General features: G+C 40.9%; 1 protein-coding gene across 1 annotated transcript; it reads right to left on the minus strand.

Moving 5' to 3' along the window:
- Positions 1-729: 729 nt before the first annotated feature.
- LOC132295495 (RNA-dependent RNA polymerase 1-like) lies at positions 730-9,560 on the minus strand. Its single transcript, XM_059793783.1, has 2 exons — positions 9,191-9,560; positions 730-972 (listed from the first exon to the last, which is right to left on the minus strand). The coding sequence occupies exons 1-2, from the start codon at positions 9,461-9,463 to the stop codon at positions 871-873; spliced, it is 375 nt and encodes a 124-aa protein (XP_059649766.1). The 5' UTR covers positions 9,464-9,560; the 3' UTR covers positions 730-870.
- Between the last annotated feature and the right edge of the window lie 4,142 nt (positions 9,561-13,702).

Here is a 13,702-nt window from a genome sequence, read left to right on the forward strand (position 1 = left end):
TTCAGCATACGTCAATCTGGTCCTCTCATCGACAGTAGTAATAGACTCCCACCACTGCAATGCATTGCCTATCAGCATAAACGTAGCCAGCATCTGTTTCTGCACTTCGGTACAGATTACCATCCGAAGATGACGCTCGCTCTCCTGTTTCCACTGATATGCTAACAGGACATCTGTGGACCCCGCAAACGTTGGTGGATTTCCCCGGATGAACGAGTGACGAACTTTGTCCCATGACATTGGCTGTGCCACTGGTTCAGGAACAGGTACTATCGGAGGAGGTTGCTGGTTTCGTAGAGCAGATGCTACTCCTGCTGCCACAGCTCGTGCAATGATGTCAGCAACTTGAGGAGAAAATTCCTGATTCTCATTTTGAGTTGGGGAAATACTGCGATGACGGTTCGCATTCCTTGTCCTACGCCGAGACATCCTTCTTTTAAATTCAGAAAAAATCTAACGTCAGTACATTATAATGGACCGACTAAAAGAATACAAAGAACCCTAATACTTAGGCTCTAATTATCAGAATACACAACGCGGAAGTATAGTAATCACAGATCCCTAAGACACTCGAACCTGGAATGCTCTGATACCAACTGTAACACCCCCACATTTTCCACGCATAAGTTGATCAGGCTTATACACGAAAAACGAGGGATATCAAAAACAATTGGCAATATACAAGCATGGAATACAAAATAATGGAAATAAAAGAATTTAGACAGGAAAGAAACATTAAATAATACAACATCCATCCATCCTTTATTTAATACGGTACTTCATTACAACTTGGAAATCCTACGTCAGGGATCCCTAAATATAACCCTGAGAGTTCAACGTCAAAAGTAAATAAAAACTGAAACTGAAGTATTACATAAAACTTCTACCCTGCACTGGATCGTAAGAGTAGATGAGTTCGGATGATGGTCCCACACTGCTAACCTCAGCCTTGAAACGGATACTGACCGTATCCTGAAATAACAACAATGGTGGGTCAACCCCACGAGCAAGTCCTCTCTACTATGACCCAAATCAGAGAATCAAATAAATTAATTATTATGAATCGGATGAGTACTATATATGTATACATCCTACGGGAACTATCCGATGTATAACATGACCTCAACCAGAATAGACGGTGATCACTTAGACTCACACTAGGTGGTCAAGTGTCGCCTTTCCCTACCCGGGAAATCAGCTATTATACATGGTGCACGGTACTGACAACACAGACTATAACGAACTACACAGTGATAACACCTCGCAAAGTACTGATGAATATACTGAGTATATAAATTAGGCAACACATGCCAACAATATTAATAAATATACCGAGAATGTCAATTTAGGCAACACATGCCAATAATATTAATAAATATACCGAGTATGTCAATTAGGCAACACATGCCAATAATATTAAACCACATACCCCGACAGCCACACATCTGTCTATCGCAACGAATGCATAAGGTATAAATGAGTCTAAACTTATTAGTCAGCTCACATGGTTCTATATGGCAACACATCCATATAATATAAATGCGACATAATAAACAGTCCATTTATTCCCTGCAATGCACACAGCATAATAATCATGGTTTATATACGATTAACAGTATAAACATCCCATAAGATATCATGGATAATTTATCTGACTAAAACCATGGCCTTATTTAATTTAACAGTAATGTTTGATACCATTTAATACGATAATAACACTATTTATATTTAACAATGTCGTTAAATAAACCACATTAGTATCCGTACTGAGAACGAGCCAATAAATGCTTAGAAAAGATTAATCGGTCATAAGAATAAGTAACGGGTGTTAAAATAATAATTTCGTGGCCCGTTAAACCCGTAATTACCAACACAGTACCTAAAAATCCAAGTTCAAGGTTCTGGAATTTACAAAACAGGCCCTAGGGGTATTCTGGTAATTTCCAGCAGCTGTAGGGACCCCACACGCGCCCTCACGCGCCTCCCAGAGCCTCCCCACGCGCAGCCCAACCTTCCCCACTCTCCCACGCGCCTCCACGCGCGTCTGGCATCAGCCACGCGCTCCCACGCGCGTCTGGAGAGTCCCACGCGCGCGTTGATGGCTTCCCGCTGACGTGGCGTCCTCCGGTTGGTTGGCTGCATCACCTTTCCTACATGCGCGTCACACCGGATCATCTCACCCTATCTTCCCTCCATCCAACGCCCACAGATCCGGGTGTACCGCGGTATCATGGACCGCGATGCACCGGATAAATCAGACTCCACTAATGGCCAGGATGCGCGCGTACACCCTCCTATGGTGCGCCGCGTCGCACCGGATCACTCCGGTCGTCTCCCCCACTGCCGGCGACCGGAAAACTCGCCGGAAGGTCGCCGGAAATTGCAGAAAATGCTCGGAAAAATCTAGAAAATTCTAGAAAAATCCCTAAAGTCTTATTTAATTATTTTTAGCCATTATTAATTTCATAGGACATTTAATAAATATATACCATCCTATATAATTAAAATTCCATTAATTTAATAAAATAAAATTATTTATTTATTAACCTCCTAACCTTGGCTCTATGCATAAAAATAAGCTAAACAATTAATTTATTAATTCAAAGGGGAAAAGTAGATAATAACTTGCCTTTTTGGATTTAAAATAAATCCGCCGGTCTGCGCGTAGTCGGGTAAAATTGCCTACACCGGTCCAAGCTTCTTTCTCTTTCTCTTTTCCTTTCACTCTTATAAAATAGCTCTCTAGAATTTATACTTTGCTTCTAACTCCCTTTATTTTCTTCTAAGGCAAGCTAGTTAATTTATATACAAAATATATAATATAAATATTACAAATATCTTATTTTTTCATCAACTAACCATCCTCCCAACCATAAGGCTTCAATTCCAACCATAACCATTGATGCAATCCTATCCTAATCTCTAATTTCATCATGACTTTGGTTTAATACTATTATTATTATTATAACTATTATTATTATTATTACTAATATTATTATTAATAAACTTTTATAATTATTATTATTATATTATTATTATTATTATTATTAAACTAATATAATTATTATTATTACAAAATAATACATTATATCATCATAATACTATATAACACAAATAATACTTTAATTAACTAATATTGATTAATATAAGCATAACCAACAAATAAAAGTATTAATAATAATACATGCATAATTAAATGAATAAATTTACTATTTTAACATACACAATTAATTTACATGCACAATTAAATGAACTTAATATAATAATGTAGTATGCACAAATAAATAAAATTAATTAACCTAACACAAGATTAATTTAAATACATTCTTTAAAATTACGGGGTATTACACCATGGGCCAGGTTACATTAACTATAATGTTTCCGATTTTCGTCATTTTCCATTTTATGGAATTTTTTGATTTTCTGAGGGTATTTTCGTCTTTTCTCGTTTTGCTTACCGGACACCGTGGGATGTGCCGGGTGTGTCAGAGTATTTATTGGGATATTTCCTTGAGTTCAGGGCTCTTGGAAATGCATTAGTTGTCATTTCGGCATTTTTCTATTTTTCGGGCTAGGAGGTCCTAGGTAGGACCCGCTACCGGGGTTGTTTAGCACGGGGTTTGCATCACGGGTCCATTGCATTTCATGCATGTTTATTTAATGCACAATAATGTGGTTGTATGCTAAATTATGTGGTTGTGTATTGGCTAGTATGTATATAAGTAATAATGTTAAAGGATTTTTTTTAATTATTTATGCCGTAGGGCCGTTGGATATCACAACCATTGTAATGGCCTTATGGCCATTACACAACCACGCAATTCACACTCTCCCTCTGTTTTGCAAATTGTTTGGCTGTATATATATAACTTATTGTATATATATAAGTTATAATTATATTATGATATTTTTAAAAAGGGCCAATGGGACCCACCATTGCATTATAACTTTGTAAATGGCCATAAAGCCATTATCAGACCTCATTCTCTCTCTCTGCTGTTGCGTTCTCTCTCTCCCTCTTTGTTGATTTTCTTTTTCTTTTTCTTTTCCAACTTTAAGCCAAGATATCTCTCTAACCTTTAGGAATTTGATGTTGCCACTTGAGGCAAAGTTGGCAAGCGCGTCGAGGCCGACATTTTCGGAGCAAAGTGCCGTTTGGCCACTCCTTGGGATTTTGAATTTTTAGGTGATTTTAGGGTTTTTTTTCTTTTTGAGGTAAGGGTGTTCTAATACATATTTCTTTTATATTTCCATCATTGTCCTTTACCTTTTTAAAAAAATTCAAATTTTGTAACTATATATATTTAAATTAAAAAGGACAATTTGGTAATTTTAAAAGAGGACAATGCATTAATTGCATGTCCCCTTAAAAACCCCAATTTCTAAATATGGACCTCTATTGTGGGACGGAGGGAGTATTGTTAAATGTATAAAATATGATGGATGTGCTTTATAGATTATATGTATTGTTACAAGTGTATTTATCTGAAGATTATGAAGGAGCATGCTTAGTACTAAATTGTGGTGTGCTTTATATTTACAATTGCCATGAGAATTGAAGTTGTAATTTTGAAAGTTAATGCTTTGAATTTCTTTCAATTATGTAAGCATGATGTAGATAAAATGTATGAAATTTTATTGTTGAGTTGGCATTTGGAAGCATGAAACATTTATGCATTTATTGGGAAAGAAAAAGGGAATTTTGAAAATGGTTTGAAAATGAAGTTTTCTTTTGGAAAGGTTGTTCTTTGAAAGGGGAAATATTCTTTTTTTTTAAAAAAAATGAACCTAATTTCGCGAGTCCGGGGCTAGCTTGACCTAGAGGGAGCACGGCCAGATGTAGGGCGTGAAAAAGTTGATTCTAGGCCCTTTAACGGTTGCCGGCTTTGGAACCGGGGATAACTATCAATCTCGCCTCAATAAAGTCAATTAGCGGGTTTTCGAAAACTGAGTGTTGGGTCGGTATAGACCAAGTTTGGGATGGGATGCATCACACTTCATATCATGTGCATGGTTTTGAAGAATTGTGATATGTGACTGTGTATCTGTTATGTTATAAATGTTGTACGGACTCCCATTGCATGATCCTGTTTACTTGTACTCTATTTCTTGTGTGGATTCACGGGGTCATTAAGAGGTGTGTCTTAGACACCTCCTACTGAGCGGCTGGCTCACCCCATCATATTATTACATTTTTTTTCAGGACACGGGAAGTAAGTGGCGGACGACGCTCTTCCATAGGTTTGAATTGGTTAGTGGACTGTTTTGACATCTTCTCTATTTGTGAGTTTTCTGTGATTTAGAGATATGATATACTATAAGCCTTGGGATGACGTATATTTTATGTATTGACATTTGATAGGACTTTAATGCCTTAGACGACCTCAGGTTCAGGTAAGGACCCAGTTAGCGATTCGGACCCCCAGGTTCGGGTCGTTACATTAACGGTTGGAAATGGGTGGATGGAAAAGGTTTTGGAAATGGGGAGTGACATTGCATATCATCGCATCCCATAGTACAGTATGGCTTATTTATAGCTTTGGATGGTTGTTGTTAAGTTATGTTGTATTTTCCCCGGAATGGCATGACCCCGCTTTTCTTTTCTTTATTCATTGTATGGATTCATAGGGTCATTAAGAGGTGTGTTTTAGGCACCTCCTACTGAGCGACTGGCTCACCCCTTATATTATCATTTTCAGGATACAGAAAAGAGGTGGCGAACGATGATCCACCACAAGCTTGAAGGGACTAGAGGATTATTTTGTCATATCTGTATTTGGATCCCATTCTCTTGTAGAACCTCATCTTGGAAACGTATTCGTTTTGTAAAGCATGGCCATCTATTGTAACTGTAACCTCTTGATAGTATTTTAATGTAAATTGAGACCAGGTTGATATCTTTATGTTGAATAGGGAAATGATGTTGTGTTTTGAGGAGTTTATTGGTGTGTACATTGTGGAATGTTGTTTAAGTTTTGCCATGAATTCAGGGCAGGTTGCGTAGTAGGTTTGGTTCACAAATTGAGCCCGAGTCCTTGATGTTTTCTGCCTGCAGAATATGCAGTTCCAAAGCCTGTCGGCCGGCTAACAAGGTATGTCAGCCGATCGACAAAGCATTGCAAGGTCATTCTAAAGAGTAGAGTCCTTGAAAGCATTGTCTCGGCCTGCCGATTTAGCCCTTTGGCCGACCGAATCCCCATCATCAGCCGGTCGACACCAGATCTCCAGTCAGCCGACTAACCATTTTTGGAGATCCCGAGAGTTTATATTTTTGGCCCATCGTTTCGGCCGGCTGACCATCTCCGTCAGCCGACCGAACATTTCCTTTCAGCCAACCGACATAAGGCTATCAGCCGGCCGACTCTCCCCTTTTTACTTGTGTTTGTAACCCTTCTGAGGGACTGTGGTTTTAAAGAGTTGTGGGACCTGGGGATGAGGTGCAGATTGACATAGGAAAGGACGATAATGCCCTTAGTAAACCTTGGGTTCGGGTAAGGACCCGGTTAACGGTTTGAACCCTCGGGTTCGGGTCATCACATTATATTAGCTAATTACCAGATATAAAATAAAATCAAAATAGGAAAGCTACTAAAAATCAGAAAATACTCAAAAAGGAAAGCTGATGAAAATAAGAAAACTACTCAAAATAAGGAAACTTTTAAAATATAGAAAGTTTATGAAAAACACAAATTCCATTTGTAGAAATTTGAAATTCTGCTTGCATCAGTCTCCCCGTGTTGGAAAAAACTTGCCCTCAAGTTTGGAGCAATTTTCCCCGATCAATAAAAAACCCGAGCATAGCTTTCCATCCCTTCTTTCTTCTTTTCTGAACTCGAATCAAATACGTTAATCTTCTTATACTAACAAAGAATACACTCACACCAACGGGTTAGTGGCCTAGCGGTATCGGCCTCTTACTTCCCAAAGAGATGTCAGGGGTTCAAGTCTCAAAAGAGACACGTGTGTGTGAGTATCAACTAGGGAAAAAAAAAATACACTCGCATAATAAACATGGATTTTTCTAGAGGTCCTTTGAAATTGGATAGGTTTGTAAAACTCGGTTGAACATGTATCTTGAAGTACAAGTGTAATCAACTTTAATTTTTCTTCCAACAATCGCCTAGCTATTATAGTACGCTCTAAGAATTCATACCAAATTATGTCATAAAAGTGAAATTCATTATTTTTCATCCCTATGGAACCAGAAGCTTCATCATCAACCATGTATCCTCTATTCTAAGATTCTTCTTTTGTAACTTCCTTATCAAAGATCGCCAATTCACCCCAATCCATAGATATTTTTGACTCATATGATTCAATATGTGGTTCTTTATAAAAAATTGGAAGCTTACCCCAATCAACAAAATGATACTATAGTAGCTTTGTCTTCTTTTTATGGTTGTTCTTCTTCTTCTCAAATATATCCTGCAAATTCAGGAATTTCCTCCTTAAAGTCACCATCCCAACGCCTTTCATCAAATAAAATAGGTGTTGTATTGCTACAAAAAGGATTAGCAAAATCCTCTTCAAGATTATCCTCATGAAAAACAAAAATCTAAAAATTGATATTTGTCGGCCAACAACTATCAATCCGCTCATCGAGTGATCTATGGCAACGCAAAAAATAGAACGATTTTTTCGCAATAGTCTCGGTGTCTGACACATCCTTATCCACCGAAACATTGTCATCAACCGGGTGGTTGACAACGCGTTGACCCAATAATTAAGTCAACAACTCAACTTGTCTCCGCAAGAACTCTATCTCGCTTTCGTGTTGCTTGGGTAAGGGTTCAGCCAGAAACTGCATCCTACGATTTCCTCCTCTCGGTAGCTGTCGTGGAGGCATGATTGAGCAGTCGGAAAGCCGAAACCTAAGTTCTGATACCAAACTGATGCCGCCTTACCAAGAGGACAACAATATTAAAACGAAATATAAAAAATAATGCTAAAAAAAGAGAATTGCAAAGTTGCAAAGCAAACTTTATTTGCTGTAAAAATAATAATCTATTCACTAAACTGTATACCCTAGCATAAGATTTTATATAGAGTTTCTTCTTTCCCAATTCTAGCCTTATATTAGCTAACTACCAAATATAAAATAAAATCAAAATAGGAAAGCTACTGAAAATCAGAAAACTATTCAAAAAGGAAAGCCGATGAAAATAAAAAAAACTACTCAAAATAAGGAAACTTTCAAAATATGGAAAGTTTCTTAAAAATGCAAATTCCACTTGCAGAAATTTGAAATTCTGCATCACAAGAAGCAAAAATACATGCAAGTTAAATTATGTGAAGGCACTACACTGTGAGAACTAACTAATTGGATGCACAAAATGATTGGGTGCATGAATGGAGATGGGTTCAAATAAGGACTTTTTGCAAATTTATTGACTAACAAACAGATAAAATAGCAGTTAAAATTTTCAAGAGAGTAGTGTACCTTTACTGAGGTCCAATCAAGCTACCCAAATAGTGAAAACTCTGAATTAACCACACAATCTTTGTCTTCTTTTTTTTTTTCTTTTTTTTTTTGGTGGTTACTGTTGAACTAGCTGGACTGGATTTGTAAAGCACTGGGTCAGTTCTGAACTAGTTTTGGAATTGGGCTGACACTGTTCATTTATCCAAACAGGGCTGAAGTGAAAAAAATAGTTGGGTTGTGGTTTAAAATAGTAACCTCCATTCAATTTGGGCTGGGCCAAGAAAAATAATTTGATCTGTATCCAAAGCTTTGGGTGGAAATAGCGGGTCGGCTGTTGCTTGCTGCTTTATATTTGGATCCAAATCATGTGTCATGGGTCGAACATGGTTTATAAAGCAAACCCAACCATTTCTTTCCCAAATCGAAGGCAGCACATATCGTGTACAATGCTAGGGCTTCGCTGGAGTAACGAGCAGCGGCGGCGAAATGTTGGTACTCCGACGGTGACAATGCAGATATCAAAGTTGAATCTTTATTCTTTTAGAGGATACTGCAGAGATACAAGGTTCTGATGCCTCTTAATTTGCTTCTAGACGCATAAACCATTAATAAGTTAACCCGTTGTAGAAGCTAAATTAATAATAATCCTGACCGTTAAGTTATTCAATCAATGAAATGCACAAATCATGCTGAAATAAATTTATGGTAGTTGGCAATCAGATAAAATTAGTATAATACCAACGATGATAAAAAACTATTCGAGCAAACCTGCAACACAAGGAAGGATTCAGCTTGACCATGTGGACGACGTAGTTCTCTCTTACCGATGTTCTCATCAGAGAGCTCAAGCTTGTACTCTGCAGGAAAATAGGACAGAAAAAAGTAATATTTACTAAATCCATTCCCAATTTTCACAGAAACGTTTCTGCTCTCCCAGAACACCGAAAATTTGTCCTTCAAGATCTGGCATCCAAAATGCAATGCAACTCCTTTCATATTGTGCACGTAGGTCTTCGGCTTTGGTATGATATCACGTTCCATGTTCCAAGCATTCAAATAACTAGACCCATACCATATATGTGGTGTAGCCAATGATATAATATAGTCAGCTGCATCCGCAGTTGTGAATTGAACTTTAGCATAATGTCACGGGCTTAGAGTTTCAGCACCACTCTAACTGCTCCCGTGCGGCACCAAGACGTTGCTTTCACTCTCGCAAGTACTTGGTCAGCCTAACTCCCGTGCACACCTTAGCCAACACACTCCCCTCGTGCGCTTACTAGTGTTGTAGTTGCCCTCGCCCTCTCCTCACTTGGCTTGCACACTCACACACACTAAGGCACTTAAGTTGGCAAGGAAAGAACACTTCTATTACTTCAAAGAATGCTTTGTACAAGGCTAGCACTCAAGCTCTCTACAAGGCTCTCAAGACTCACTCTAGGACTTGTTTCCTGCAAAATGAAGTCCTACCTCTATTTATAGGCATCCCCATCCCTAATGGACGGCTAGGATGCATTCTAACCAACGGTGGAGATTGATTATCTAGAATCTTCTCCCACCTTCTTCACAATTCCATACTTATCTACTAGTATCTACAACATTCTAGAATTCTCCATACTACTCCACACAACTCTGGAGAACTCTAGAACCTTCCACACACTTCTACACATTTCTACACATATCTAGAATCTTCCACATAACTCTAGACTATTCCGGAAGACTCTAGAAACTCCACTTGCCATGCAGTTGCCATGCAGCGTCCTCCTCAGCGTCTGCGTGTCGCCTGCGTGGCACAACCTCCATAGGCGGGGCGTGACATTCTCCCCCACCCATTTCCGTGACGCCCTCGTCACGGTTTCTTCAACTGACCCAGCCTCTCGCAGGTCATCAGCACTTGCGCATATGTCCTTGGCCCAAACGTACGAGCGCCCTTCGGGAGATGTGAAGTCCTCACGAGCTCCATCGTGTTGACTGCCACCTCTGGACTCTCCTTCCTGCCCACGAGCGGCACCATACATGCGGCCTTGCCTTCCTCGCCTCCAAGTATCATCAACGCACCAAGGCATGGTAGTGGCGCGGCGTTGTTCCTGTCCATGAACTCCAGCCCCAGCACCATGTCGTGGTCGTCCATCTCCGCAACTTGGAAGTCAGCCTTGCCCTTCCATCCTTGCATGCATAGCTCCACCTCCTTGCACACTCTACTCACGCGTGCCTCCTCGGAGTTGACGGCCTTGATCCAGCCCTCCGTCTTGCGCATCTCCAAGCCAAGTCGTTGCGCCTCCTCCGGGGTAATGAAGTTGTGTGTAGCACCCGTGTCTACCAACGCTTGCACGGCTTTGCCACCAACCTGCGCATCCACATAGCGCACCCCAGCTACCTTCTTTGCCTTGCCCTTCTTCTTGGTGTCATGCGCCATGCTACTCAGCATCTGCATAGCCCCCATGCACCTATCTTCATCGCTGCCCGCATCGTCCACCCTGCCCTTGCCCTTATCCTTCACAAGGGCGCTCATGGTCTTCTTGTTGGGGCAGTGTCGCAATATGTGCGGCCCTTCGCACAAGTAGCACTTCGGCTCCCACTTGCCCTTATCGCGGCGCTCCCCTTTGCCACTAGCCTTAGACCTCTTTCCATGGTCCTTGCCTTTATCATGGCGTGGGCGTCTCTCCTCATCGCTGTGCTCATCATCACTTGACTTGGGCGAGCCCCTTTTCTTGAAGCGACGGTCTCCCCCACCTTTGCCGTGGTCCCTCCTGGGAGACGTGGCCCTCTTGTCATCGCGCCTAAAGTCTTCGAGGCGCTCCGCTATAGCCATTGCGGATGCCAAGTCTCTAGGCTCCCTCCTCCTTAGCTCCGTGGCCACCCAAGACTGCAGCCCATCAATGAACAAGCACACACGTTGCCGCTCCGGCATCTCTGGGATCTCCAGCATCAAATTGGAGTATTCCTTCACATACTCCCTTATGCTGCCCTTCTGCTTTAGGCGCCTTAGGTTGATCATGGCGAGGTCCTCAACGCACTCAGGGTAGAACTGCCTCTTGAGCTGCCTCTTGAACTCCTCCCATGTATCAACTGCTCTTGCGCCTCTACCGGTGAAGCGCTGCCTCCACCATAGAGCGGCAGTGTCTGTGAGGTACATAGTGCCTGTCTGCACCTTCTCCTCATCATCCTCGATCTCCATGCACTCGAAGTACCGCTCCATGTGCCAGAAGAAGTTGTCAATCTGGCGCGCATTCCTTGCCCCATCGTACTCCTTGGGCTCCGGCGCCTTCTTCTTCCTTGGCTTCACCACGACCTCGCGCGCCTGAGAGAACTCCTTCTTGCACTCGGCAATCTCCATGCGCAAGTCGTCTACCCGATCATGCAAGTCCCTTTCTTTCTCTTGCGCCTTGTTGGCGATGCCATCAATCAGCTCGTAGAGCTCCGCCATCCTTCTCTCGAGCCTATTAAACTTGGTCTCCGTGTAGACCAAGTGTGTGGCAAGCTTCTCCTCCAAGCTCTGCTCTAAGATGTGGACTTGGTGGTCTCCTCCGCTAGCCATGTCTACTCCAACAAAGCTCCCTTGACGAACCTGCTCTGATATCAACTGTCACGGGCTTAGAGTTTCAGCACCACTCTAGCTGCTCCCGTGCGGCACCAAGACGTTGCTTTCACTCTCGCAAGTACTTGGTCAGCCTAACTCCCGTGCACACCTTAGCCAACACACTCCCCTCGTGCGCTTACTAGTGTTGTAGTTGCCCTCGCCCTCTCCTCACTTGGCTTGCACACTCACACACACTAAGGCACTTAAGTTGGCAAGGAAAGAACACTTCTATTACTTCAAAGAATGCTTTGTACAAGGCTAGCACTCAAGCTCTCTACAAGGCTCTCAAGACTCACTCTAGGACTTGTTTCCTGCAAAATGAAGTCCTACCTCTATTTATAGGCATCCCCATCCCTAATGGACGGCTAGGATGCATTCTAACCAACGGTGGAGATTGATTATCTAGAATCTTCTCCCACCTTCTTCACACTTCCATACTTATCTACTAGTATCTACAACATTCTAGAATTCTCCATACTACTCCACACAACTCTGGAGAACTCTAGAACCTTCCACACACTTCTACACATTTCTACACATATCTAGAATCTTCCACATAACTCTAGACTATTTCGGAAGACTCTAGAAACTCCACTTGCCATGCAGTTGCCATGCAGTTGCCATGCAGCGTCCTCCTCAGCGTCTGCGTGTCGCCTGCGTGGCACAACCTCCATAGGCGGGGCGTGACAATAAGCTCTTGACCCTCCTTTCTTGGGTAGCCTAACTTCTAAAGCATATACAGTTCCTTCATCTGTATATTCTTCTAAATATTCCTTAACTTCTTCTGCAGACACAGGATAAGGGAATCCAAACACCTGAATTGTTTTACCCATCAAGTACAAGTGATTTTACTGCAACATTGTTAAACATTACCGAATCAGCAATTGTATTTTTATATACGTTGGAAACGGGGTATTAAAAATATAAATTTTGGATGAGATTTGAAATAGATTCCGCTAATAATTTTTTACGGATCTTTAGACAAGCGTTTCTCTTCGCAAGGAGATGAACGTGGTATATTTACTTTCTGAAATCTGTTTCTGGATGAATGAGAAATTAGCTCCAAAGTGTGGTGTTTTGATAAGCCTAAATGGGAATGTAAAATATGGGAAGTGTTTGTCCCACATGAAAAAAAATGTTGAAACAAATTGAAATTTAAATAAGCTGAGTTTAGGATTTGGGCTTGGGCTTGGGCCTAATCATAAAGTCCAGATTATTCTTTTTGGAATTTTGGATTGGGCCTAATTTTGGGTTGGGCTTATTTAAATGGGTTTTACAAATGAGTGGGTTTTTTGGATGGTTTTTTTAATTCAAAAAACTACTTTTTAGTTTTTCTAAAAGGTTACACCTTTTAAATTAAAAAACCATATTTTAGTTTTTCTAAAGGGTTACACTTTTTAAATTAAAAAACCACTTTTTAGTTTTTCAAAAGGTTACACCTTTTCTCGAACCATCATGACCCATGGTTGCACCCACTCGAAAAGGCACATTGCAACCTATTGGAATGGATGTGTCTATTGGTGAACAGACACCATGTGAACCATTACAACCTATTGGAATAGATGTGTCTAGTGGTGAATAGACACTATGTGAACCATTGCAACCTATTGCAATGGTTGTGTCCAATAATGAAGAGATACACCCAATCCGAAAAGGCATTTCTGTTTCTATAAATACCCCCCTTTGGATCATTTGCAATT

This window comes from Cornus florida, unplaced genomic scaffold, assembly GCF_030987335.1.
Source record: "Cornus florida cultivar Cherokee Brave unplaced genomic scaffold, ASM3098733v1 CherokeeBrave_3.0.0_Hap2_Chr02, whole genome shotgun sequence".
Classification (NCBI taxonomy): domain Eukaryota; kingdom Viridiplantae; phylum Streptophyta; class Magnoliopsida; order Cornales; family Cornaceae; genus Cornus; species Cornus florida.